General features: G+C 39.3%; 4 protein-coding genes across 5 annotated transcripts; all 4 read right to left on the bottom strand.

The window, feature by feature from the left end:
- Positions 1 to 1,587: 1,587 nt before the first annotated feature.
- LOC103997447 (transcription factor MYB52) lies at positions 1,588 to 2,792 on the bottom strand. Its single transcript, XM_009418664.3, has 2 exons — positions 2,450 to 2,792; positions 1,588 to 2,376 (listed from the first exon to the last, which is right to left on the bottom strand). Exons 1-2 carry the CDS (start codon positions 2,604 to 2,606, stop codon positions 1,766 to 1,768), a joined length of 768 nt encoding a protein of 255 aa, XP_009416939.2. The 5' UTR covers positions 2,607 to 2,792; the 3' UTR covers positions 1,588 to 1,765.
- Positions 2,793 to 4,997: 2,205 nt separating this feature from the next.
- On the bottom strand, positions 4,998 to 8,288 carry LOC103997448 (probable gamma-secretase subunit PEN-2). Its single transcript, XM_009418666.3, has 2 exons — positions 7,955 to 8,288; positions 4,998 to 5,371 (listed from the first exon to the last, which is right to left on the bottom strand). Exons 1-2 carry the CDS (start codon positions 8,220 to 8,222, stop codon positions 5,211 to 5,213), a joined length of 429 nt encoding a protein of 142 aa, XP_009416941.2. The 5' UTR covers positions 8,223 to 8,288; the 3' UTR covers positions 4,998 to 5,210.
- Positions 8,289 to 9,575: 1,287 nt separating this feature from the next.
- Positions 9,576 to 16,082, bottom strand: LOC135622775 (mitogen-activated protein kinase kinase kinase 3-like). 2 transcript variants are annotated; one of them, XM_065124940.1, is made up of 11 exons: positions 15,568 to 16,082; positions 14,704 to 15,162; positions 14,389 to 14,476; positions 14,169 to 14,231; positions 13,146 to 13,306; positions 12,971 to 13,046; positions 11,795 to 11,854; positions 11,597 to 11,704; positions 11,240 to 11,476; positions 10,130 to 10,245; positions 9,576 to 10,050 (listed from the first exon to the last, which is right to left on the bottom strand). In XM_065124940.1, exons 1-11 carry the CDS (start codon positions 15,939 to 15,941, stop codon positions 9,783 to 9,785), a joined length of 2,010 nt encoding a protein of 669 aa, XP_064981012.1. In that variant the 5' UTR covers positions 15,942 to 16,082; the 3' UTR covers positions 9,576 to 9,782. The 2 variants fall into 2 exon arrangements, with proteins under 2 accessions (XP_064981012.1, XP_064981013.1); XM_065124941.1 differs by having other exon boundaries at positions 14,154 to 14,231; positions 15,568 to 16,076.
- Positions 16,083 to 19,639: 3,557 nt separating this feature from the next.
- On the bottom strand, positions 19,640 to 22,867 carry LOC135622774 (alcohol dehydrogenase 3-like). Its single transcript, XM_065124939.1, has 10 exons — positions 22,706 to 22,867; positions 22,438 to 22,574; positions 22,311 to 22,357; positions 21,663 to 21,988; positions 21,485 to 21,567; positions 21,288 to 21,363; positions 21,076 to 21,137; positions 20,259 to 20,354; positions 20,001 to 20,162; positions 19,640 to 19,925 (listed from the first exon to the last, which is right to left on the bottom strand). Exons 1-10 carry the CDS (start codon positions 22,740 to 22,742, stop codon positions 19,809 to 19,811), a joined length of 1,143 nt encoding a protein of 380 aa, XP_064981011.1. The 5' UTR covers positions 22,743 to 22,867; the 3' UTR covers positions 19,640 to 19,808.
- Positions 22,868 to 25,004: the final 2,137 nt, after the last annotated feature.

Here is a 25,004-nt window from a genome sequence, read left to right as displayed (position 1 = left end):
ATATAATGAAATCAGGTTGGTTGGTAAGAGAGAAGAAGATTGATGAAAGCTCGGTGAAACACCTCTACCAAACAAGACCGAAGAACTTGGATGTGACACATGGACAATTCCACAAGTTGTAGATCCTTATACATACCTTACTTCATAAAGCTAATCACTTCATAAATCAACACTCCACTTAATTCAAAACGTTACGCATTTATTACTCTCTTTTATCTTCGATCTTACTAATTTAACCATCGGAGGAGTTCTTATCGAGCATATCGGATGTAGTTTTTACAACTTCATTTGAATCCATCGATCACTCGACACCAAACTTGCGATAGGCTTAGTTGGCGAGATAAATTTTAATTCCGAACTACTTAACGTGTCGGGCAATCAATATGTATACTAACAATAAGATTCAAAGCTACTAATTGGAGGAGAGTAAAGATTCAAAGCATGACCATTAAGATTGTGACTTCATTCAGAATCTAACCATCTTAACGCTCAACACGATCTTTCATCGACGGTGGATGGAAATTCGATGATCATGATGATGATGTGAAGAGGGAGTTCAGCTTTCTTTATGCCTCAACATGCATGTTTAAGGTGGTAGATTTGTTCCATCATCCCTCTACCAACGAGACCCGAACAAGAAACCCTATTCGATCGCTAAATCCATCCATAAGCTTATTGTATCTCATTAGGGGGAATGATTACACATTACCTGAGTTTGACCTTTGTAAAGACGAGCTTTGGCAACACTGTAAGATTGCAATTTAGACGATAAAGAATCCAAATCAAAAAAATCAATTTACATTGTTTGCAGTTTTGCTAGTCTAATTATCGTGGATCATGAGGTGTTGGGTGATCTTAATTACGTAGCTGAGGAATTAAGTGATTTTTCTCATCTTCATTTCTTGTGTGTTCACGAGAATGGCGAGTCTCCATCGATTCAATTCCTCTCCCAAATTAATCCAAGACTTTGTCAAATTAATTACTCTTCTTATTAAAGCATATTTACCAATTGCTTCGCGTTAATTTCAGAATCATGGTTAAAATGTACACCTTAGAATGAATTTTTTTTATTTTTTTCTTTGAATATAAATAATAATATTATTAGTATTATAAGTTTTAACTATTTGAGGTCGATGCATGTATCTCTTATCGCAATTGAGATTCGTAAAAAGTCATATGTTTAATTAAGTATAAAGTATTTAAATTCTTATTAATAATTTCTATTAAGATTCTTTTACGTCTTTCTCTATGTCTCCTCTTACCCCCTAACATTAATCATCATTTTACTTATTCTTACAACATATACCCATATTAATTTATCATAATATCTAGTTATTCACGAATAAAAATATATTTTTTCTATATTTCCTTGTAACTCCAGACATCAATCTCCAAAATAAACTTTTTTTCTATATATATTATTTTTTAATTACCCAACACTTCAAACTATAAAACATTATTTGTTTTATAAAATTTTTATTATGTGTAATAAGAATGTTAGCCAAAAGACTTATAGGTATATCTAAGAGAGAGAGAGAGAGAGAGAGAGAGAGAGAGAGAGAGAGAAAGAGAGAGAGAGTGTTTGTATGGCCATTGAAGCTCACATAGTTTTAGTTTAGTAGGTTGGCAGCATTGGCTACATCTCATGTCAAGTTAACATGCAATGTTCCATAACTCGGATGGTCTCAGAGCAAACAATACATATCAAGATCCTCGTTTTCCAGTTCAGAACCAAATCTACCGAGACACTTGGATGTTCTTGGATTCAAGATGTAATCCCGACACCCAAAAAGTCTATGAATGGAACGCCCTTGCGCTTCGAGGATCGATCATCCCCTCCATGCTCTTCATTAGGGTTCGTCGACATGGCCGAGTCATCCCCCGGAGAGAACACCTTCATGGAAACACGAGGAGGCACCCACTCGTACTTTGCATGGTAAGGGTGAAAGGACCGGCCGTGGAACTTGCAGCTGCCGAGAATGGAGGCGGCGTCTTTCTCCCCGCCCAACGGTCTGGGCGGGGACTGCGTCGCCGATCCGGAGAAGACCCACGAGCGCACGGAACTCGTCTCCTCGGCAGCACTCCCGAACTGGAAGACACGGTTGGGCGAGCCGTCGGTGTAGTCGAGAAGAAGGTCCCGAGGAGCTCTCTTGTTGAACAGCCTCGATCGTCCTCTCTGCCGTCGAGCCATGATCACATGCCAGTGGTTCTTCACGGCGTTGTCGGTTCTCCCGGGGAAGACCCGCGCGATCAACGCCCACTTGTTTCCATGGATCCGGTGAGCTGCCAGCAGCCTTTCTTCCTCTTCTTCCGTGAATGGCCTCTTGTTGATTCTCGGGTCCAGTTGGTTGAACCACCGCAACCTGCAGCTCTTGCCTGCGATCAACCCGAGCTTTGGTGAGATCCACGGGGACTGACGTATTGAAGCGAGCTCTGAGCTACGCAGTACCTGATCTCCCTTGGAGCTTCTCAGCGATGGAGTTCCAGTTCTGCGGCCCAAACTGCTCGACCAGCTGCCGCAGCTTCTCGTCCTCGCCCGGCCGCCAGTGACCTCGGGGGCATGGCTTTGTGTCGTCTGACCCTGCCGTCGCCGAAGCCGATCCCATAACCTCCTGCTGGTAGACGAAAGCAGGCTGAAAGAGGAGGAGGAGGAGGAAAAGGGGGGGCCGAGGATAAGTAGAAGAAATGTGGGATTAGGGTTTGGATGGCAAGTCCTTTTTGTTAGTTTTACACGACAAAGTGGGTTAGCATTGTATCTTTCTACATGCCACCTTCTCATCAACTTGCGTGTCTGCCAATTGGTCCATCACCTTCCCCTATCAATTGCCTACTTATTTGCATTCTATACTCTCTCTCTCTCTCTCTCTCTCTCTCTCTCTCTCTCTCTCTCTCTCTCTAAGCTATCATGAATTTAGATTCACTTAAATTTTGAGGACTAATCAAATTATTTATTTTTAAAAATTGTAATTAAAAAATTTTTATTTTTAAAATAAGAACTATCGAATTCGAATCGAAAACCGAAACCGTAGATTTTGGTTTGATTAGGGTTCCTTAAAAAATAGGAACAATGAGGTTACGATTGAAGTATAGTTTCGACTCGAGTCGAACAAACTAATTAAATGACATGATAATCTCTCTATGGGAAGGAAATTGGGGTATGATTTAGCTGTTTTAGGTCATGTTCTTCTCTCGAAAATGGCAGACGGTTGTGGCAACAGCTAGACTACCTACCCACAGTGCCACTGCAGTGCATTGAAAGGATCAACAATTGTGGTGTTCAATAAATGGCGATCAGGTACATGTCTTCTGTTTGTTCTTCCTCTTCCTCCTCTCAACATTCCCATTCCGATCCACCTTTCTCCGAGATGGCAAGTGCTTCTGCAGACATGCAACCACGCTTTCCACATACGTATTAACTGACCGCCGAGAGTGGCAAGAGTTGGGTGCCATCAGCTCGAGGTATAGCAGGTTTTTATGGCTTCCACATGATTCAAAACCTCTTCAGAACTCGATATGTAGCACGGCATTTAATGCAGAAAAGGTGGAAGAAAATAAACGATCCGATTAAGCTTATTGTTGCTTAACCATTCATTCGTATGGCGTGTGAGAACGGCATCAAGATAGGTATATAGGTAGCCCATCTCCCTTTCTTCACCCTAATGGAGATGCCAAGTCCAACTTTACTGATAGAGAATCGGTGATGGAGATCTCAAAACCCATTTAAACGAGACTGTTCTCCTTCTCCTTCACTAAGCTTGTGCTCTTCACCACCGAACAGCTGTAGATGTATGTTGTGTGTGGTAGGAACCATACGTACCCCAACCGAACATAATTCCCAGATGTTTTCTTAGTCAAAAGTAGTTTTACCGGTCAGCATGACAACATCAGTTAGCTGCGGTCTGATGTGAGAATGGGAACCGCTGGGACTAATTAAATGGCACTGTGCTACCTAATCCAGTTTACAGCCATCTATTCTGCACAGGTGGAGGATGCTTGCTTCTCTCACTCGCCATGGGGGGGAGAAGACTGGGAAATCTTGTGGTCTTTTGACGAGTAATGGTCAAGTTTGTTCTTGGTAAAAGATTCATCTCAACAAGAAACGCTTGGCAAATGGATGAACAAACACCTGGTGGGATGCATCGGAAGCCATCAAGTCCACATCAAAAGGCAGCAGGGATGATGCAGCGCATGGGATTTTGGCTGGTCCGACAAGGAAAGGTGGAGTCTGTTTTGTTCGAAGGAGTATTGCTTGGCATATACTTAGAAGGAGCAAACAAGAAGACTTTGTCTCAGCAATCCAAGTACACCTTTTATGACCGTCTCTCCTTCGAAGATGAACTACAGTTAGTTCTTTCTTTGATCACGCAACATAGGTTCTTGGGATCTTTTTTTTTTATTATGATCAAATCATGTGGTATCTTTGTGACATTCCTCCGAAAACCTCGTAAGGTCTCCTGAACACATCGTTGGGTCAACAAGGAACTGCATTTGCCACTGAATCAACTCACTGTTGATTCATGCAGCAGTAAGAACATGGTTTCTCTTTCATGGAGATCACATCAATGCAACGAGTTCGTATCTGTTTCGAGCTAAGGCCATGTTCTTCTTCCCCACCATACATACCTGTTCTCGATGCCCTGAAAGCAACAAGAAACCAGGATGATTCGGCCATACCAAAACGTCCCCCCTTCTCATTCCCACCATCCCTTTGACCCCTATCTAATGTTGTCTTGGCACATATCTCAACCATCACCACAAGAACATGGAGACATGCAGATGTTGTATGGTACGAGAGAAAGAAGAGCAATTATGGCATCTCTGTTTTCATGCAATAAAATCGAAACAACTTCTGGTTATTATAACATCAAAGTTTATATGTGTACAGCTGATATAAGATATGAGAAAAAGTAATAATAAAGAGACACTAATTGCTACAGCAAGTTGGGATAATTACCTGTTTACTCTTTGGTAAAGCCAACTGGTTAACACAGGAAACCTGACCAGTAAACATTTGATCCAACTTCCAATTTGAAACAAGATATATCTATCCAAGTTGAATATAATAAACCTTTTAAATGACATACCAATAAATAAGAATATGTAGTTATGTGGTTCTGGAATCCAGGTAGATAAAAAGTGAGACAGAAAGTGCAAGCAGTCTTCTGATCTGCATGGATGAACAAACCAAATAAGAGTTTCTCTTCACACATTTATGTCCACCCCGTCAATCCTAACTTGTCTGCAAGGTTGTACATAACAAGATCATTCCATACTGGACCAAAAAGCTGCTCCCCTCCGATTAAGAATGTAAGGGACCATGAACCAAGGAGCACAGTGAAGATCGTAAAGCCAATTGCAGAAGGCATTACATCTGCATATGAGCCATGATTAACATGATACAGAATGATAAAAAAAAAATCATACGAAGCATATATATAAATATAAAACATAAGTGAATTACATATATCTATATACATACAACGACGACGAGCTGTGATGTTCCAACTATTTCGAAATAGCTACATGGATTGTTTCTTGTCATTCAGCTCTACAAAAAAAAATGTAAATATTCAAGAGTATTTGGATTTCTGGTTATAGCTTTTCTAATAAAGCATTCTTGGGTTTTCTTATAACTATTAATATTAATTGTTTTACCTCGACTATTCATAGCATTTATAGGTCTTCTACTAGAGCTACGTCTTGTTGGCAAATGAATTCACACATTCACCTAATGAATTATATGTATATACAGAGATAAAAGGGTTCGATTATAAACCTAAAACAAACCATTGGAAAGTTAGGTAGAAAAGAGCCTGTAAAAACACATCCAAATCTTTTCCTCGGGAAAAGCACACTTAGAGGTCTGTCTTTGGCTATGCATATACATGTCAAAAAACAATCCTTTTATTCTTCAGTGTAATCATTTTCCTTTTACCTCATAAAAAGATAAAACTTGTACTTCATTGCTAACCTATGCATGTAAGCTACAAAGACACATGCATATTACAAAAATACTTTGATGTTCTACATTATATATATCATCAGATTAGTTAACTGTTTCATAAGAGACTTCACCAACTATTTAATTTTACAAACCTATCTATCAGCTTAATTTCCACTTTACAAATACTATAAGAAAAATTAACAAAGTCAATGAAAGAAAATACTATTATGAGCCTGATTGATAGCAGTGTACACAACTTCAAAGAGATCACCATTCATATCACCCTATTGTTAAATCTGAATGCCAAGGAACAATTAAGCAGTTGACATTGATCCAACAGCAATATATCTAGCAAAAAAAACTCAGCCTGCTTGAAGCTTCACTATGATGTTTTTTCACATAGTAGTGACAAGCAGAGTAGCACCATTGAATTAGGTCAAAACCTACAAAATTTTAACTTTAAACTTATGGAGCAAAAAGCACTATGCTGCCAGCTTACACGAAGTGAAAGTGTGCAGTGCCATGCAATTTGAAGGGGAAAAACTGGTTGTTGAGATCAGGTAACTTTGCCACTCCATATAACATTTACAGATGCTCGCATACTGTATTGGAATGGACAAATTCAGGATCAACTTTTAGCTAACAAAGGATGTTCAGATAATGCAAAAACAAATTACATGTCTGATATTTCATGATAGCAGCAGAAATGCAAAGTGAGATTCCTAACTTTTTGTTTTGGTTGGTCAGCATGATACTTTAGTGTTCAAATTAAGTTGACATCCTCATGGAATGACAATGTTTTCTAGAGTTATCTCTAAAAAACTGATCAATATGTGGAGATATGTAAATTAGAATATGCTGAAAAACTATCGAGACTCGATTTCAAAAAAAAATAATCTCTTTATTCGTCACCCAAGCTCTTCTTGTTAGTGTTATTTTCCATTTTCTGTTAATAATTGCATTATTCACCAAAAGTAAAGTCCACAAGGACATGTGTAGCCCTTTCCTGTGAGATAGTTGTGCTATCCCATATTATCCATAACTAGGTTTACCAAAAAAATCACTTTTCTCCCCTAATTATTATAATTCCAACACTCACTTCCTCCAATGGATGGTGACAATACTGCAATCTGTAGCCATTATTTATCAGATCTATGATATTCCTTCCAAAACCTACTAGACAATGTATTAAGTCAATATTCACTTAAGGTTCTCATGCATATCACGGTCAAGATGGTCAATTTGCATAACTCAATTCTTTTGGGATCAAATATTCCAAAACTTTGTTTTTATTCTATTGGGAACTAAGAAGATAATTCTATTGCCACAAAATAATTTGAACGAAAAACCATCCTGGCCAAGCAATTATCACTTAAATCCAGGTTATATGCTCATGAAGCTATCAATCTACCAGAGCTTAACAAAGAAACAGGTTAACCTAAATGCAGCACAAATATACAAAAACGATGAGCAAATTCCATGGCTTCAAGGATAGTCTACTCCTCTAGCTCTAACCTCCACTTTTTGTCTATGGGTTATAACATTTGTCTTGGAAGAAAGACAATATGCTAAAAATTCCAAAATTTATTTCGTTCCAGAAAGTATACCACAAACAAACACTCGTTTTCTTCCCAATCTGAAATCCAATTAAATTCCAATTGTAACACAAAATATCACAATGCAAAACAAAATTTGTTCACTAGACCGAAAGCTAGAACTCACTGGACCTACATTCCCATATCCTGCGTCTCAAAAATCACTCATCTGTCCTCGATTAAAGTTCATAGAGAATAGCCACAATTTAAATTGACCTAATTTAGAGGATTTCACCCGACAAAGAAGAACTTCAACAAAATTGTCAAAGGAGAATTAGAGCAATGAAAATCCAGTTGATGACAGTATATAACAGATAAGACAAGAACAGCTTGCTCTAAGTCAATCGAACAGCAACAGGCAGAAAAATCACACTTTAATTGAACGAACACAACTAGGACGAGACCGAAAGCTTACAACGGCGAACGTGAGGGGAGGGATGATAGTTCCTCAGGACGGGCCAGAAGTAGCAGCAGTTGACGGCCCAGAGCAAGGGAAGGAGAGCGAATCCCCAGTAGAAGTAGCTACGGGCGTAGGCGACCGACTCTTCTTCCGACAGCCCATGAGGTCCGTCCACCGTCGGCCAGGTGCGTCGGCCGGAAACCCCTTCGCCTCCGCCGCCGGGGCGGGGACGGGGGCCGATAAGGCCCTGCTCCTCGTCGATCGTCTCGCCTCGCCGCTCCATTTCGCCCCCCCTTCTCTCAATCTCTTCGACGAGCCCTCGTCTGTTGAAGTGGGGGAAGAGCGAAGGGGTCGCATGCGCCTACCGTCGTCCAATCACCGCCATCCAATCGATAATGAGCGGCTCTGATGAATTGCTTTGATCCTTCGGCCGGTCTTTTTAGTTGATATTTTACCAATAAAATATTAAAGCAATAGTCACTGACTAATTAAAAATAAAAAATAAGAATACTTCCGGTTGGTGTAAACAACTTTATGCCGTGTCTCGGGGTCGACACGACTTGGTTCGAGGCGGAATGGCGGGGATCTTTGCTTGGGGTTTCTTGGGGCTACTGGGGTGACCGACCGCGCGGACCGGGCCACGCCTGGGATCGTCGAGATGCCTTGGGGGAAGGCGCCTCCTTCTTGCGTCCCGGGGAAATCGCCTCGTCTCCTTACCTGCACACAGGTCGGGTCGGATGCTCGGTCCGACCCCTCCGACGATCAAGTTAGATGATGTGGAGTGGAGTTTGCTCTCGATGTCGGTCCCTCCCCCCTCATTTAGAACTCGGGGATATTTATAGGGAAGTTCGGTGTTGCCTGATGTGCCTGCCCGCAGGAGCAAGATCGTACCTCTGATGGCGTCTGACATTGCTGTGGGCGTTGCGTGAATGACCAAACTACCGCAGGGCATGGGTGTGCCTCGGTCGGCGTTCTCCTCTGCCTCGGCCAAGCATATTAGGTCAAACAACGACGAAGTCATTGTCTGAGAGCGAGTGACATCAGCGTACATCGCGTCGACATTATTGCCCTCTTTGGGCAGAGTGTCGTCCAGGTGTGGCTGACGTCGTGGCGCGTCACGACGCTATTTATTATCCCCATCATCTCCCAATAAAATATTAAGACAATATTAATTAACTAAAAACAAAAAGTGAATATCTTCCAAAATAAAAGACAGTGGAAGAAAATGTAGCAAATAACTATATATTATTGTTTTCATGGATTTAAAAAATATTTGACATATAATTACAAATAAAATAAAATAAAAATTGAGTTTTTTTTTACAAGATATGATAAATTTGAATAATTATTATCTAATATGAAACAAAGTGAAGTTCTGAATCTTGATTATAATATAAAAATTCATGTATTAAATGGTATAAATGTCAAACTAAACTCTGGTGATATGTCAAAGCTTAACATGAAGTCCTGAGTTTAACAATCCATCACAACTCAGCTTATTTACATTTGAATCAAACTCTATGATGCTGGAAACTGTAGACAGCACAGCCACAAGAATTCACCAATGCCTGCTGTTTCTGCAACACATCAGCTGCTAATTTGCATCCACAAAATTCATTTCAAAGAAGGTATGAAGTAGAATGAAATCTTGTCTGTATTTCCCTTTTTTCCATTGTTTTTACTCCAAGAGGGCTCTGCTATGTATTGCATGCTATGAACACAAATCTACTCTATACAATGTGGAATCTGTCTGTCTTTGGCTGCTACATCTTTATGAACAGAACCAAGAACATTAGGAAAAATAAATCATGTTCCAACCATTCCACAAGCAATGGCCCTTATTTCACAAACCCATGCTCAATCTTCGAGGAGAATCATACTGTGATTGGGGCTTGAATAGTGTGATGTCAAACCAAGGATCTTGTCGGTTGCTGCATGGTCTGGTTGAATGGAGTGCTAAGTTGACTGGGCTGTGGTTAGCTGCTCCAGATGAATAAGTTGGATGTGGAGGAGAAGGTAAGCAACTTCTATTAGACTGTTTGAATTGCCTTAATGGACTCGAACAGGGGGACACAGGTAGGGACATGTTCATTCTCATGCTCGGCAAATCACTGCAAGAAGAAAAGCAGTGTTAACACCAGCTTAGGAACAAACAGGGGTTCATTAATTCCAGCTTGAACCTCAAAGTACCTTGGGTTCTTGCATGCCAGAGGAAATGTCGAGCGTAAACCAGATGCTCGTCTTGTTCCGCAATCTCTATCATGAAGTGGTGAAGTACTCTGGTTGGAAGAAAATTCCACAGTGCTCTGTGCATCAGCAGCAAATGGTCAGTGTTTGTATTGTCAACATCAACCAAAATAACCACTGAGAACTTAAGAATTACTTCCCACATAAGTTTCTAAGTTTGAGTTGTAATTTGCAAGTTAATCGAGCAAATATGTGTACACAGCAGACTTAAGTGTGCGCATGTAAACCAGTAAATATGAGAAGTAATTTTAGGCCAATCGAGCATATGAGTCCACATAGACAAAATTGTGAGACAACCAATTGATCCAAAATATACCCTCAATTTCATTAAAAAGCATTCAAAGAAACATAATGCATGGTGAGAATAATGAAGCAGATATCAATTTTTTTCTTGGGTAAACATACACTAAGAAAATTATTTGAAGTTGTCATCCAAAAACATAGTGAATAATACTTCATAAAATTCATCAAACAATATAGCTGAGAAAAATGTGGAACTGACTCCTAATAGAAATGTCATTATGAAGGAACAAGAAGCTAATGGGATGAAAGACCTGATGCACAAAACCCCCAACATTGCAGGGTTAAATTTGATGTTCTATAAGGATTTTGAGCACGAACCAACAACATTTTAGGAATTAAACATACCATGAAGAAAGAGCTTATCATGTAAAATATTCTAAGAGAAATTTGAGAGGAAAAAATATTTTATCATGCATCAGAAAAAAAAAGGGGGGGGGGGGATCGTTAAATCAGCCTAGTGAGTTGGCAATCTGAAGAGAATCATTAAGTCTTTCATTTATCTAAAAAACCAAGGAAATCAAACCATGGATGTAACTCTGCCTAGTGAGTTCTACCTTTTCACTATCAAAAGCTGAAACACATAAGCGGACATAGAAAAAAGAGCGCTTCCAACAAATTTAATAACCTGCTCCATTGTTTGGCGAAGAAAAACTTGCTTTTTGACCAATTGTTAACTAAAAATAACAAATCTTGATGTAGATAAAATCAGGAATTTCAAATATGCTTCTGTAATTTTTTTTTAAACTTTACCACTGCATGACTTGCATCAGAGGTAGATTGTGGCACATCCTTCATCATATTCAATTTTGCAGCCTTGATTATTGTTTGATCTCGAACAAAAGGGTGATCCATCAGTTGAGCTGCTGAGGGACGAGCTGATGGGTCACGCTGCAAACATAGCTTTAAAAAGTCCTTTCCAACAGGCGAAAAATGGTCTGGGAGTTCTGGTACATCTTTACTATTGCCAATTTTAAATATTGCAGCAACCTGTTAATTGAATCATAAAATTAGAATTACAAGAAGTTAACTAAGTAATCATATAAGCTTGAAAAACATTCATGTTGGAGATTTTGTTTAAGAATTAAGTGCAAAGTATGCAAAACACACCCCTTCAAACTGGCTCCAGGGAGGTTTCGAAGTTGCCATCTCAATAATTGTACACCCCAGGCTCCATATATCTACTGAGAGGTCATAACCACTGCAATTCATGATAACCTACATGGTGTTTATCCAAAAAAGAGGAGAGCTTAGCGATTACAAAAGTATTGAAAGAAGGTAATAGCTGAAACTTTCATGTAACACTACCTCAGGAGCCATCCAGTAAGGGCTTCCTTTAAAAGACCGTATTGAAGTGTAAGCAGATATCTGTTACAAGGCAAACAGTGTAAAAAGCTGAGTGAAGTTGACCAAAACAATAATAAATTAACACAAAGAAAATGGAATTTTCAGCAAAGTACAGTACTGCATAATGCCTCATACATGCCAAAGACAGCAGGAGCTACCCAAGGCTAACTTTTTCTTAAAGTGACTGCAGTTTGTTCTTGTGTTATTTTGAAATATCATACTTACATTTCTATACCAATTCAACCTATTTGCGAGCACTAATGATTGCAGAAGCTATTACCATTATTTGCAAAACAGTCATCAAGTTTTATTTGGTTGCTAGTTAACCACTGGTTATGCACTCTTGGAATTGGATTCCATAACAGAGAAAAGCAGAACTTGTTTTTTCTTCTTTATTGCATGTCCCTTTCATTAATGAAATCAGGTGATGTCACATGCTAGACATTGATCTCAATTATTTTCTCCTCACCAAAATCTTTTCATTTTTAATGTTATTAGTTTCTACTTTTAGCATCTTATTTTCACTTTTAAGGGCATTGGCTCAAAATCCACAGGGAAGGACATATATCAAAAAGACAGGCTAGACTCCAAAGTTGCCATCTCAACTAAACTCATACGATGGCACTAGATGAGATGTTAACCTTTACCAAGGATTAGGCTTGCATTTTCTTTCCTTTTAATTAGATATTAGTAAATTGAGAACCCAGTAGTTAAAGAAACAGTAGTTAAACAAATAATGTTTATTCTTCTTCTAATCATTGTATCTTTCAATTCTAACCCCTTTGTTCCGACATTCCAAGTTACTAAAATGTGTTTATGGATATTAGGAGACTGAAGGTGTAAGTTTCAAAACAAAAGGATGAAGCCATAACTACCACCAAAAGTCAATAAAGAGAAGAAAGACAGATTATTTAAGCTACTAAGGATGAGGGAAAGTTTTAGCTTACAATAGATGCAATCTAAAACTGGAATTTGTCTTTTGAGTCGAGAAAAAAAGGTTGTAGTCACAGTTCACATGATCTTTAATAAATGTATCTGGCATTTGTTAATATCTTTCATAATTTTAACAATTAATTTGCCTTCCAGATTATCCCATTCTACAAGCAAAAAAGAAAATTCATTAACTAAGAACCTTACATGTTTAGCCATGCCAAAATCAGCCAGTTTGATTTCACCATTGGGATCTACCAGTATGTTTGCGCCTTTAATATCCCTGCAAGGTCACAATCCATCTTCAGTCATCATAGCAATAATGAAAACAGAAGGTATTTCCTCTGCAAGGATGTCACCAGAAAATTGAGTTTTCAAGTACCTGTGCACAGTTTTTCTCCCATGTAAATAAGCAAGTCCAGAAAGGATTTGAGCGGTGTAGTTACGAGTTAAAGATTCCCCAAAAGGACCATATTCCTGAAGTAACTTGTGAATAGAACCCCCAGAGACATACTCAAGATAAACTGAGAGTGTGTCTTCAGCCTGTACAGGAAATGAAACTAATCCATGTTATACCTAATTAAGCTACTTAAGAAAGCAAAATTTTCATAGAAAATTCTAGCCAAAATTCAGTATATGAGTTCATTCAAAATTGTTTCTGAGAAGATAAAATACTATTCGTCCCTTATAATGAATTATAAAATACATACAAACCGTATTAGTGGGTCAAAACATAAATGCACATGTACTGGACTGCACAGTGAGACAATGATGTTGAAGTTTAAACACATTTCTAACTTCATTCATGGATAGATTAGCTGCAGGTAAAAGCTCAAATAGCCATCTTTAAACAATATTACTTCCAGAATAAAGTATTGTATGGGTTTCAATTTCTTGCAATTGTAATTTTTCTATAGATAACATTAGGTGATAAATATAACATCAATAGATTGATTGTCACACCAGGAGATTGATTCATACAGGAGTGCTCCAACTTGCTTCTTATGGTAAACTTGATCCACAATTTTTGGGATGTACCAACAGAAAAGATGGAAAAAAAAAAAAAAAACTCAAAAGACTTCCCCATGATCTAGAGGGTCGAACTATGAATAATTAAATGGCATGCTGGATTACAAGCAATGATTTCTAGTGGGTGAATTTGTTCATTCTTTTCGTTTAACTTTGTCTCTCCCTCAATTTTTTACTTTACTTGGATTGTCATTATGCAACCTAATTTACCGGTCCATGCACCTTCCAATTGTCACTACATGTCCATGAAAGGAACTTTAAGCATAAATCAGTGTGAACTGCTCCAACAAGATTCTTTATCAGGAAATTATAAAATATATGACATAAGGTCCTCACCGAAGAATGAAAACAAATAACTCACTAGACTTAAATTTACCAGTTCGCTGCCATAGTACTGCACAATGTTTGGATGTGAGAGCTGACTAAGCAAGACTATTTCCTGACAAAGTGAAGATAAAAAAAGCCAATTAATTACTTATTCGATGACTAGCTGTACTCAAAAGGATTGCATATTACGTCAATCAGTAAATAGTGGAAAGTAATTCAGAAATGGGAATTGATGTTATCTGATAAATCAAACAAGATAAGAAGATTGCCTGGTTGAGCTGCTTGAGACATTCTTTAGAATTTGCATCATCCGAAATGTCCTTAACCTCTTTAATCGCACACATCTGCCCACTTCCACTGGAGCATGCGCATTTAAAGTGAGATATAAAATAATTTAATATTCTGGATGTAAACAGAGAAGAAGGCCTTATTGCAGAAGAATGTAACTGAGGAAAGAGATATTCCTAGTTGAAACACTATGTAGGTTCCTTCATCTATCATTAGAACATTTAGCTTCTCTTAACCAGTACAGAGTCCTAATACAAATTTTTAGGTGCATGTGCAAAATTAAGCATAACAAGTACCTGTTGAATCCAAGATATACGTGACCAAAGGTTCCCCTGCCCAGTAATTTGCCCTTCTTCCACAGTGACTTGGGAGTACGTGAAGAAGAAGACGAACAAGACGAAGGAGAAGCAGAAGAGCAGGTGGGAGAACTTGGAGGAAGAGGCAGTGGCTGAGGTGAGCTCCTCAGATTATCCTGCCGGCGGTTAGGGGATGCTGAGCATAAACCAAATGAACTGTGGTGTACAGGTGATGTAGGAAAAGGATGATGCCCTGTCAAGCCAGGGGAAGGACTTGCAGTCCTTCTACTGTAAATGGTTTCTGTGGAATTTTGGCCACGAGAGTATGCATTTCCACCATGAGACTGCTCCAAAACTGGGCTGCATGAGAAGAGTTGCCTATCTTCAGCCGCATGCCCGTGCCTTTGCGAATCACGTACTCCATTTCTGCCCCTGGGCGTGTTGATCGGATCCGAATACCTGCAATACGAAGACAAGTTAGATGTACTTCTGATGCAGATGACAAGCTCTTTCATTCCAAATCAAGAAAGGAAAGCCAAATCCTTGGTCGTATAAAACGAAGAATCGCAAGATCAATACCCAGGAGCACCAGAATAAGCAAAGAATGAAACTTTACCTTTGACAAATAATCAGACGTGATAATTGCCACTATATCATTAAGATCTCCGAGGTCAAGTGTCTAATCATCACTTCTACACGAACAAACCCAACCAAATCCAATCTTTAGACAAAGAGAGCCAAAAATCAAAGGAAATCCACAAAAAATTTCCAGCTTCTTTACATCTAGTCGAACAGGCACAACCCGATCCAGCCTCCGAGAGATCGAAACCACAAGAAAAGAAAGGAAAAAGAAAGACCAGGTACCTATACAGCCCAAGATCCGGCGTCTCCTCCGACGAGCTGGAGGAGCTGACGCTAGACGCCGACACCGTAGACACGCCATACGACGAGATCGAGGTCGGAAGCGGGAGCGGGTGACCGAACACAAAGCCCGTCCCAGCTCCTAATCCTCCTCCGCCGCCAACGGGAGAAAGGTCTCCGCTCTTCCTAGAACCAAGAACCTCGTCAAAGCTGTTAGCTTTCTCCTTGGTTCCATGCCTGGCCACCGCCACCAGCTCGTCATCCGGAAGTACCGTCGCCGCCGCCCGCGGCGTCCCCGGCGTCTCCGGGTCCTTTGTCCGAGGGCTGGCAGTGGACTTCGACTTGGATTTCAACTTCCCCTTCCACCACGCCGGCATCTTCGCAGTAGGAGAAGCTTCGGCAGTAGAATTATATGGAATTCCGATAAGATGATAAAGAGGATCGATTTTGGGGGAGCGGAACAAGAAACAAACGAGAGAGAAGAAGAGAACTTTCGATTTAGAGAGAGAGAGAGAGAGAGAGGCGTCGTGGACTCCCGTCCTTCAAGCAGCGATGGGACATCCAGATGGAGTATGGTCCCGCATGTGTCCCACGCTATTGTTCCAGTCACCGCGCAGGTAGACTTCGGCTGGGAAAGGAACTGTGGGTAAAAAGTGATGTTCGCTAGGGAGCAGCTTACGGTGACAGCTCAGCAGAGCCCCGGCCGGCGCTTCCCGCGAAGGGGCAATGACGTCAGACGGCGTGGAGAGGAATACCTTTCTTTTCTACCTACTCGGCCGGCTACCGGCGCGATAATTGCAATAGTCTCGGTGGGACCCGCCAGTCAGCCTTAACTACTTCTCAGGGTAACAAAGCGAGTACGATAAACGCTGGTAGTAGAAAGACGCACTGGCGGCAAAGATTAGAATCCGACTCCACCGATGTATGCATGTACGTACATTGGACGGACGCATCTTAAATCGGTTGAACATTGCAGTCCTTTCATTAATTATATCCGACACATTCACATGTAATTACGATCCATTTACGTCTCGGGGAACCCACTTCAGACGCAATCACACCCATCAACGTGCACTTGAGCTGCAACAAGTGGGATGTGACTTTTCCTTCAACGCCGGTGTAGAAACTTAGAAGGTTCCAACCACCACCAGTGCAGCTTTCTGCTGCCGGGAATGTGGCCATGAGAGGTGCATGGAATCTGCATGCCGTCAGCTCTGAACACCGCAGTCGGACGTCTCGTCTCGTCATGGGCTATCCCGAAAGGGGTAACGAGGACAAAGGCTTCTCGTCCTCATCATCGACGCTGCCACTACTCGACCCTGCACACAGCTCCTCGCCATGACGAGGCGAAGCTTCTCACTATGATGGGATCGTCCACTTGTCAGGGATGAGCCGACCCACCACCATTTGTATAGAGGGAACGACGCAGGACACCATGTGAAGCACAGCGAGGGCAAGGGTCTCGTCGTCGTCTTCCTCTTCTTCTCCTTCTCGTGACGTCAGTTTTACCTCACGGAGGGGGCCATGCATGATGAGGTCCGTGGCGTTAGGCATGGTTGTATTGTGTCTGACATTATTGGATGCCTCACCCACCAAGGCGGGACAGCACGAGATCTGCCGTTGAGATCCGTGCAATGACTTGATACATAACTCATACAGTTTGAGTAGGTCAAATTAGAAGGATTAAAACCTCGAAAGAACGATCACAATCCGTCCTCATCAGTCCACGGCTGATCTGAGAATAATCGACGTATCACATCATCGTACAAGAATTCCAAGGCATGCAAAACCATATGTTTGCTCCAAAGGAACTGTACACCAAAGCTGACTCGATCGGTCTCTTGGCTTTCTACCAAAGCATACCGCTCGAAGGTTATAAATGTGGAAATGGCAGCAAGTTGGTGAGAAGAAGCAGACACCCATCACATGATGGTGCAGCTGTCCGACACATAGTATCTTCCTCCCTGTAGCAGAGACAAGAGGACTTCTTGGGACAGCTGAAGCGTCGGATTCTATGGGTTGCTGTGCAAGTGGGCGTTCGTCGGCATCGATGGTTTCCGGGGACAGGTAGAATTAGTGCCCTCAGAGAAACTGCAATTGGACGTCTTCGCCAAGAGGGAGTGGGACAAAGGAGAGTGTTGGATTCATGCTTCGTCTCCGAGTCAAACTAGCCTTCTTCATGCTGCTGCTGCAATCCAAAGAGTAATCATCTTTGATACATTTTCCATTTGGGTCTACTGATATCCACTGTACAAACCCTCCACCAACACCTCCATTATGTCATCAACAGAGTTCAACCTTTTATACAGAGAAAGATGTGAGAGAGAGAGAGAGAGGGAGAGAGGAGAATTGGACTTTGGCCTTGTAAGGTACAGTTTTGACTTCCTAATTATGCTCCTCAGTATATATGTATCACTGTGTGTGATGGTCAATTATCTACATAGAAATATCAAATATAATGATTAGCATATGATACTGTGAATGAGGTAGCAGAAAGGCCAAAAATTTGATTGCATTCTTCACAGCAATGAGCACCAAACTTTGCAAGTTCTCCTCTCTGTGTGCTGCCCAATGCATGCAGGTTAGAGATGCTTGGATTCTTTAATAGCTTGTCAGTGGGGTGTGCAGAAGAAGCTTCACAATCATATTGAAATCTCTTCATGTGGTTGGATCCAATTGCAGACTTTCTTTAGGTTAAAGTCACTGAGACAACAAGGATTGCATGTCCACAATGAGTACCATTTGTTCTCAAGAACTTTCTGTATCATTCTTCTCTTCTTTTTATAGCCATAATAATACTTCATTCTAATATGTTTTGTTTGGGTTAGAAGCAGTTAATAAGAGGGCCGGCATCATCTCATGATAAGATTGTTCCTTTATGACCTAAATTCATCTTCTCTGGACCCTACATTGATAGGATCTTTTGTGCTAGACCAACAATTTTGTATCATTCCTTTCCATCACAACCTCTAATTTATTTGTGAGGGACCCAAACATTAATATTCTCATGCTATAAAATGTGGTCCAGTGTCTGTATACTGATAGTTCTTTTAGCCCTATAATTTGGAACTATGCAGTAGATTGCAATCAATAATACACACTTAACGGCGCGTTTATCGCCTTGATTACGAATCGAGAACTTTTTGTTAATATTATTGTGATGATTGATGATTGCACATCAGATCTCCTTTCTTTTCTTTTGGGTGTAGGCCATGGCATTTGGGATTGGGATTCCATTGGCATGGTTAGGTTCTTGGGGAAGGTATCTGTTCACTAACTATAATGTAGATAGCACACAGCTTTCTGTCCTCATTCCATTGTCCTCACAGTTGTAGGGGACCCTTGAAAGCTCCAAAGCCTCTGATAGAAAAAGCCAAGTTGGAGAGAAACCAGTTTGGTTGATGATTTGGTGGATTAGGCTTTGTTTGTTTCCTGATCAAACCATGTGGTTAAGTAGTCCTAACAAAATGTTCTATCCAGAGGGATTAATTTAATCTGGATTGTTTGTGTTAAACTATTCTAAGATGATTAATCTAATATCTACACTAACATGATGAGGCAAGAGCCCTATACTACCTAAGATGTAGACTATTGCTTCAAATATTTTTGATTTTGTATATATATATAAGATGTAATTTTTATATCTTTTGTCAGAAAAATATAAGATGAGCAAAGATAACCTAAACAATCTTGCAAAGGAGAGAGAAGAAATAGGGTTGACTTTGGTTCTGCCTGAAGGCAGCATCAATAATTGCTACAAAGAAACCAGGAGACAGGAATTAGGTTATTATGGATGAGCAAAAATTTGTGTTTTGACTTTGAAACAGGAAATTTTGGGGGTTTGTGATATACCTGATTGAGAATGTTTGTGTTCTTCAATTATATATGTGGTTGAGATATAACTCACTTTGATTTAGCAATAATTTGGTCTGAGGATTAATGAGGAAACATCTCAAGAGCAAAAGCCCAACTCATGGAACCAAAGAACCAACAAGCCTCAGAAGAAACTATTGACAATATTTAATAGCCAAGTGAAGTACAAGCAGATCTCATTGCAGAATAGAAATTTCAAATATAAGAGGTATAAAACTACTGATTTTATTTACCATTTCATACAACAAGTTGTCTCATCTAATTACCAGAGAGACTGCTTTCTCAAGGAAAGAAAGAAGCATAAAACCTGTTCTATTTCATTCTGAACAGGTTCTGCTTGAAGCTTGTTTGTTTAGGAGTACAGAACAGCTCTATCCATCCATATGAATGATGCACCGGAGGCTCTCACCTTTGAGCATGTAGTCGAAGGCCTTGTTGATCTCAGAGAAAGGCACACTATGTGTGATGAACTTCTCCAATTCCAGCTCCTGCCATATTATGGATGGATTACATTCGTATCGCATTCCCAACATGTAGCTGAACTTTGTTCTGAATTCATTTACCTTGGCCATATACTTCTCGACGACTGCAGGGATATCGGAGCGCGGTTTGTAGTTTCCATAGAAGGTTCCTTTTAGAGTCCTTTCAACCAGGAAGTTCACAGGGTGTGTCTTGAACACAGCATCTTTATGAGGCACCCCAACAAGTACAGCAACACCCCAACCCTGATGTTGAAGATCAAATTTTCAGGATATGAGAATGCGGCAGCGCAAACTATATGTAGAAGTTCCGAAAAGCAAGTCTGTGGAGCAAGAAAATACATCATGGACACATTCAAATGCAGATATCATGGCACTTGTGCTGCCAGAACATTCAATGCTGCGATCGACTCCACCGTTGGTCATTTCAGCAAGCACCTGTAATAGATTTAATTGTCAGTGATCAAAATGATGCATGTACTTGAATCATTAACAATTCTATTAGTATCATGATTGAAAGCATTCATCATCAAATAAGCAGTCGTTAGTATTTTATAGCCCTCTTCCATAGATTATTGGCTTTGGAGGAGACAGAGAGGGCACCTATACCATGCTCAGCTTTCTTGCTACTAGAATAAGGAAACACCAACAAATAAATCGATAAATGTATGCTTGAACTGATAAGGTGTTAAGATTCTACTTCCAAAGTGAGGTTTCCTATCCTATTGTCCATCTTTGGTATTTTGGCTCCGATATGTCTATGCGCCTCTGCCTCTGCCTTTCTTTATGTGTGAATAGATACTTCCCTAGAGTTCTTATCCTGACAACATAGAAGAGTTTAATTGCTTCGATTGATGCTTCTATAAATTTTTAACATAAAACTTCTACAATTTATTCTCTTTTTTTTTTTCCATTTTTCAATAATATTATCAAGAAATCATAATGGAAATTGTTCTTTCTAATAATGGTTTATTATTGTGCTTCTTTTCTTATTGAGTTGCATGCATTCTGACAATCTTGCTGATGAGATCATTCTTGGTGATGACATGGTGACTAGTTTTATGTAAAATGACATAAACGTATGGGTTTTGCATAATGATGTCAGGGATGACAAAACAGAATCTAATATATGAATCGGAGTATGAAACCAGAAACAAACCTCTTGAACTGGTCTGTCATAGTCTGCTGGATTCACAAACTCGGTCACACCAAACTTCTTAGCTGGTGGCAAAATATAACAGAGAGATTGAAACCAATAAGGATGTCAAAAGCATACAAATTATACAGTAAGTTGAGCACAACAGATGACCCCTTAACTAATATAGTGAAGAAAATTATGCACATGATCTAATAGAAGTTACTTATTCTCACCTTCCTCAAATCTCTTAGGATTAATATCAACACCAATTATTCTTGATGCCCCTGAGGCCCTTGCCCCTTCAGCTGCCTAATTGTGCGAAATTATATTTCAGAAGTTTGCAAGATAGAACAAAATTTTCACAAGAAGATGGTGTCTAAAAGATATCGACAGTTCTCCATGGATTGACAGGATCTGAGGAAGAACTCACTGCAAGGCCTACAGCTCCAAGGCCAAAAACAGCCACAGTTGAACCCTTAGGTGGTTTTGCAACATTCACAGCAGCACCATAACCTACAAAAGAATCAACAAACTCAACATCACAAAGTGTTGATCCTGATCAATCTTGCCATATATATATGAAGTTCATAGCAGCCTATGTCACTCACCTGTTGAAATGCCACAGCTGATGACACAAACTTTGTCGAGAGGAGCCAAAGGGTTGATCTTGGCAACACAGCCGACATGGACGACGGTGTACTCGCTGAAAGTAGATGTTCCTAAGAAATGGTAAATAGGCTTTCCATTTATGGAGAACCTTGATTGCCCATCACTTATCATCACTCCTCTGTCAGTGTTTATCCTGAGGAGATCACACATATTGCTCTCTTGGGACTTACAGTGAGCACATTCTTTGCATTCACCCATGAAGATAGGGAGAACATGGTCTCCTGGAGAAAGATCAGTCACACCTTCTCCAACACTCTCAACAACTCTAAAAACACAAGCAACAAACATGAAATAACCTCAGAGTACCAGAGAGAAGCCAGATATGACATGATCAGAGTTCTTTTGGAAACTTGACCACAAAATGCAACTTTTTGCTACAAAACTGGATTTCCAAGAAGTATGAGATGGTGGTGTCAGCAGTTTAACATGTACATATTAATGGAACAAATCCTTGAAGTATGAGATGCATTAATTAGTAGGGAATTGAAGGGCCTAAACCAACCATAATAAACTAAGCCTTAGAATGAATAACATAAAATGAGATGTTGTCTATGTGGATTACGTATCTGAGACAAGGGAATCAATACCCTCCAGCTTCATGGCCAAAGATCCTGGGAAACACAGGAGTCTGGCCCTGCAAAGCACAAAACAAGCAACTCATTTACAGTACTTCCAAACAATCCATTTGCAATAACATGGCTCCTGTGACAGTACCTTAGCTTCCCAGAAGTAGACATCAGTGTGGCAAAGGGAAGTGTAGAGGATCTTCAACCGTACCTCCATGGCCTTCGGAGGTGCCACCTCGACCTCTTCCATTACCAATGGCTTCCCTGCCTCCCAAGCCACCGCAGCTGACCCAATGAGTTAGCATCAACCACAGTCAATTATTGCACCAAGAAGTAATCCTTATCATGCAAAGTGTAATCTTGTAGGAAAAGAAGAACACATATATGTAATGATAACACGAGATCATAGTACAGACCTCTGCATTTTATGACCTGACCAGCTGTGCTGGACATCTCTTCCACTATTGTTCTTCAGTCTTTTAGCTTCTGCAACTAAAGAGGCAGAGAACAGCATCGAGTAACGCAGCTATATATAGCCAACAAAAGAGAGAGAGAGAGAGAGAGAGTGTGTGTGTGAAGTGCTAAATTTGCTTCTCTAAGAAGGGAAATTTGTTCAGGTAAATAAGATGTGGAGGATGGAGAAGAAAATTGGATTAAACGTGTCCATCATCATCCTCTCACAATCACAAGATGAACAGCTAACACACGAATTCCTACAGGAGTATAAGATTCTTAGCTTAACATAGTGTATGTGTTGCAAACTGTTTACAACGTACATAAACGGATAAACTGGTCGGATTGGAAGAATCTTGAATTAGATTCTTGGTCGATTCGGTTTACTAATTAGACTGTTTCAGTTCCCAAAAAGCTTGAAATCTATTTGCTACCAAAGATATTTATATTTGTCAGAACATTCAAAATATTCTTTTGGATGTCTAAATCCACACATCAATTTCCTTCGTAATTGTGGTCTTTTGTGCTCTCTTTTAACATCTTTGTCAACGGAAGAGTTTGATTCTTCTACCGAAAGGATAACTCAAACCGAGTCATGAACTGACAGCAGTGTGGCAATTGATGAACTGATTCGTTGGATCTCACAACAGAGAACAGTGCATGAGCTGCGAGTCTTCTTCATCCGGTAAGAGATTGATTGTGATGTGATGCGTGTAGAATCGGATCATCGCATGCGTAGCTCCACTAGAGCCAGAAGAGGTATCAATCCCACCTTCAGCTACTTTTGTCGGATCATCATCATCTTAATCTTCTCATTCATGAGTGTGACGCTCCTCTTCGATGAGTCGTTTCATTTCATCACCTGCAGATTTTTCGATGTTGAAGTCATAGATTTCTTGCGATGAAGGATAGTGTGAGGTAGGAGAATGAAAGAGACATCCTCTTTATGATTGGAGTCTATAATCGCTTGTGTTTGGTGCATCTATAAAAGATACGATTCTTCGTCATTGCAATAGTAGACTTGTTACAGTAGATTTTAGTTTGTTCAATCTTTTTTTTTATTTTAAATCTACTAAAATTCTTTGAAATCAAATTATTTAGCATGTCATATGTCATAATATATTGTCTATGAAATCAGTCCTAAATCAAGACCGAACTAAAATCCTAAAATAAATTTTGTATAACCAGCCCAATCACTATTAATATAGGAATACAACTTAAAAATTTTTACTTGTTCATAACGAATATCTTAATTGAGACTTTATTTGATATATCTATGAACTCACTTAACTGCTCCAAATTGATGTTTGCTAGGGTTATACATAAATTTGATAAGCAAACTAACTACAAATATAATATCCAACCATGCGTGAGATAAATTAGCCCTTCAATTAAACTTCTATACTGTTTTTCATATATTTTTTCAACTCTATCATATAACATAAATTTATTATTTATATTTATTGGAGTATTCACTAACTTGCAAGTTATTATACGAAATATTTTTAATAAATCTTTACTATATTTTTCTTAACATAAATTTTTTTCATTTATATCTTGAATAATTTTTATTCCCATAAAATAATATAAAAGTCATAAATCAGTCATTTCAAATTTACACATCATATCTTTCTTAAATTTAATAAATATTCCTGATGAATTTTTAGTATAAATCATATTATCCATGTATAAATGGATAATAAGAATTTTCATACCTTGGCTTATATATATAAAGTTGGCTTACTTTTAAGAAAATATGTGAAAATATGTGAAATTTGTTTATTTCAAGTCATATAATACTTTATCTAATTTATACGCTTTATCTTTTAGTCTTTTAATCTCGATGTTTATTTCAAGTCATATAATGCTTTATCTAATTTATACACTTTATCTTTTAGTCGTTTAATTTCAAATCCTTCGTACTGCTTTACATAAATCTTTTCTTACAATTTTCATTCAAGAAGAATGGTTTAACATCGAATTGATAAACTTGTTATTTTTTTAGGCTACCAATGCTAATACTATTTTAATTATATCAGTTCTAGCAATTAAAAAAAATTCTAATTTTGTTAACAATAAAGAAAATTTTCTAAACAAATGTAGCACATATTTATATTAGATTAATTATAACCTAACAATTCTTCTCATCCTCATCTATATATCTTAATTTAAATTCTTATCTTTTATTACATCTAATCTTACTATTTAAATTAATCTTATAAGATAAAGGTCTCTCTCACTCTCGTTCTCTCATCAATCTTG

The sequence above is a fragment of the Musa acuminata genome, chromosome BXJ2-9, assembly GCF_036884655.1.
Source record: "Musa acuminata AAA Group cultivar baxijiao chromosome BXJ2-9, Cavendish_Baxijiao_AAA, whole genome shotgun sequence".
Lineage (NCBI taxonomy): Eukaryota > Viridiplantae > Streptophyta > Magnoliopsida > Zingiberales > Musaceae > Musa > Musa acuminata.
Note: the sequence above shows the minus strand (reverse complement) of the source record. Positions and strands in the feature narration are given on the sequence as shown.

What these genes read in the sequence shown, in the direction of transcription:
- LOC103997447 (XM_009418664.3), bottom strand. Translation starts at nt 2,606, where the DNA reads ATGGGATCGGCTTCGGCGACGGCAGGGTCAGACGACACAAAGCCATGC. An exon ending in GAAGCTCCAAGGGAGATCAG is followed by an intron (nt 2,377 to 2,449) that starts GTACTGCGTAGC and finishes GGTTGATCGCAG; the next exon opens with GCAAGAGCTGCAGGTTGCGG.
- LOC135622774 (XM_065124939.1), bottom strand. Translation starts at nt 22,742, where the DNA reads ATGTCCAGCACAGCTGGTCAGGTCATAAAATGCAGAG. An exon ending in TCTACTTCTGGGAAGCTAAG is followed by an intron (nt 22,358 to 22,437) that starts GTACTGTCACAG and finishes TGTGCTTTGCAG; the next exon opens with GGCCAGACTCCTGTGTTTCC. An exon ending in TTTGGCCATGAAGCTGGAGG is followed by an intron (nt 21,989 to 22,310) that starts GTATTGATTCCC and finishes TTGTGTTTTTAG; the next exon opens with AGTTGTTGAGAGTGTTGGAG.
- LOC103997448 (XM_009418666.3), bottom strand. Translation starts at nt 8,222, where the DNA reads ATGGAGCGGCGAGGCGAGACGATCGACGAGGAGCAGGGCCTTATCGGC. An exon ending in CTCCCCTCACGTTCGCCGTT is followed by an intron (nt 5,372 to 7,954) that starts GTAAGCTTTCGG and finishes GCTCATATGCAG; the next exon opens with ATGTAATGCCTTCTGCAATT.
- LOC135622775 (XM_065124941.1), bottom strand. Translation starts at nt 15,941, where the DNA reads ATGCCGGCGTGGTGGAAGGGGAAGTTGAAATCCAAGTCGAAGTCCACT. An exon ending in GTCTCAAGCAGCTCAACCAG is followed by an intron (nt 14,232 to 14,388) that starts GCAATCTTCTTA and finishes TCACTTTGTCAG; the next exon opens with GAAATAGTCTTGCTTAGTCA. An exon ending in CTGGCATGCAAGAACCCAAG is followed by an intron (nt 10,051 to 10,129) that starts GTACTTTGAGGT and finishes TTCTTCTTGCAG; the next exon opens with TGATTTGCCGAGCATGAGAA.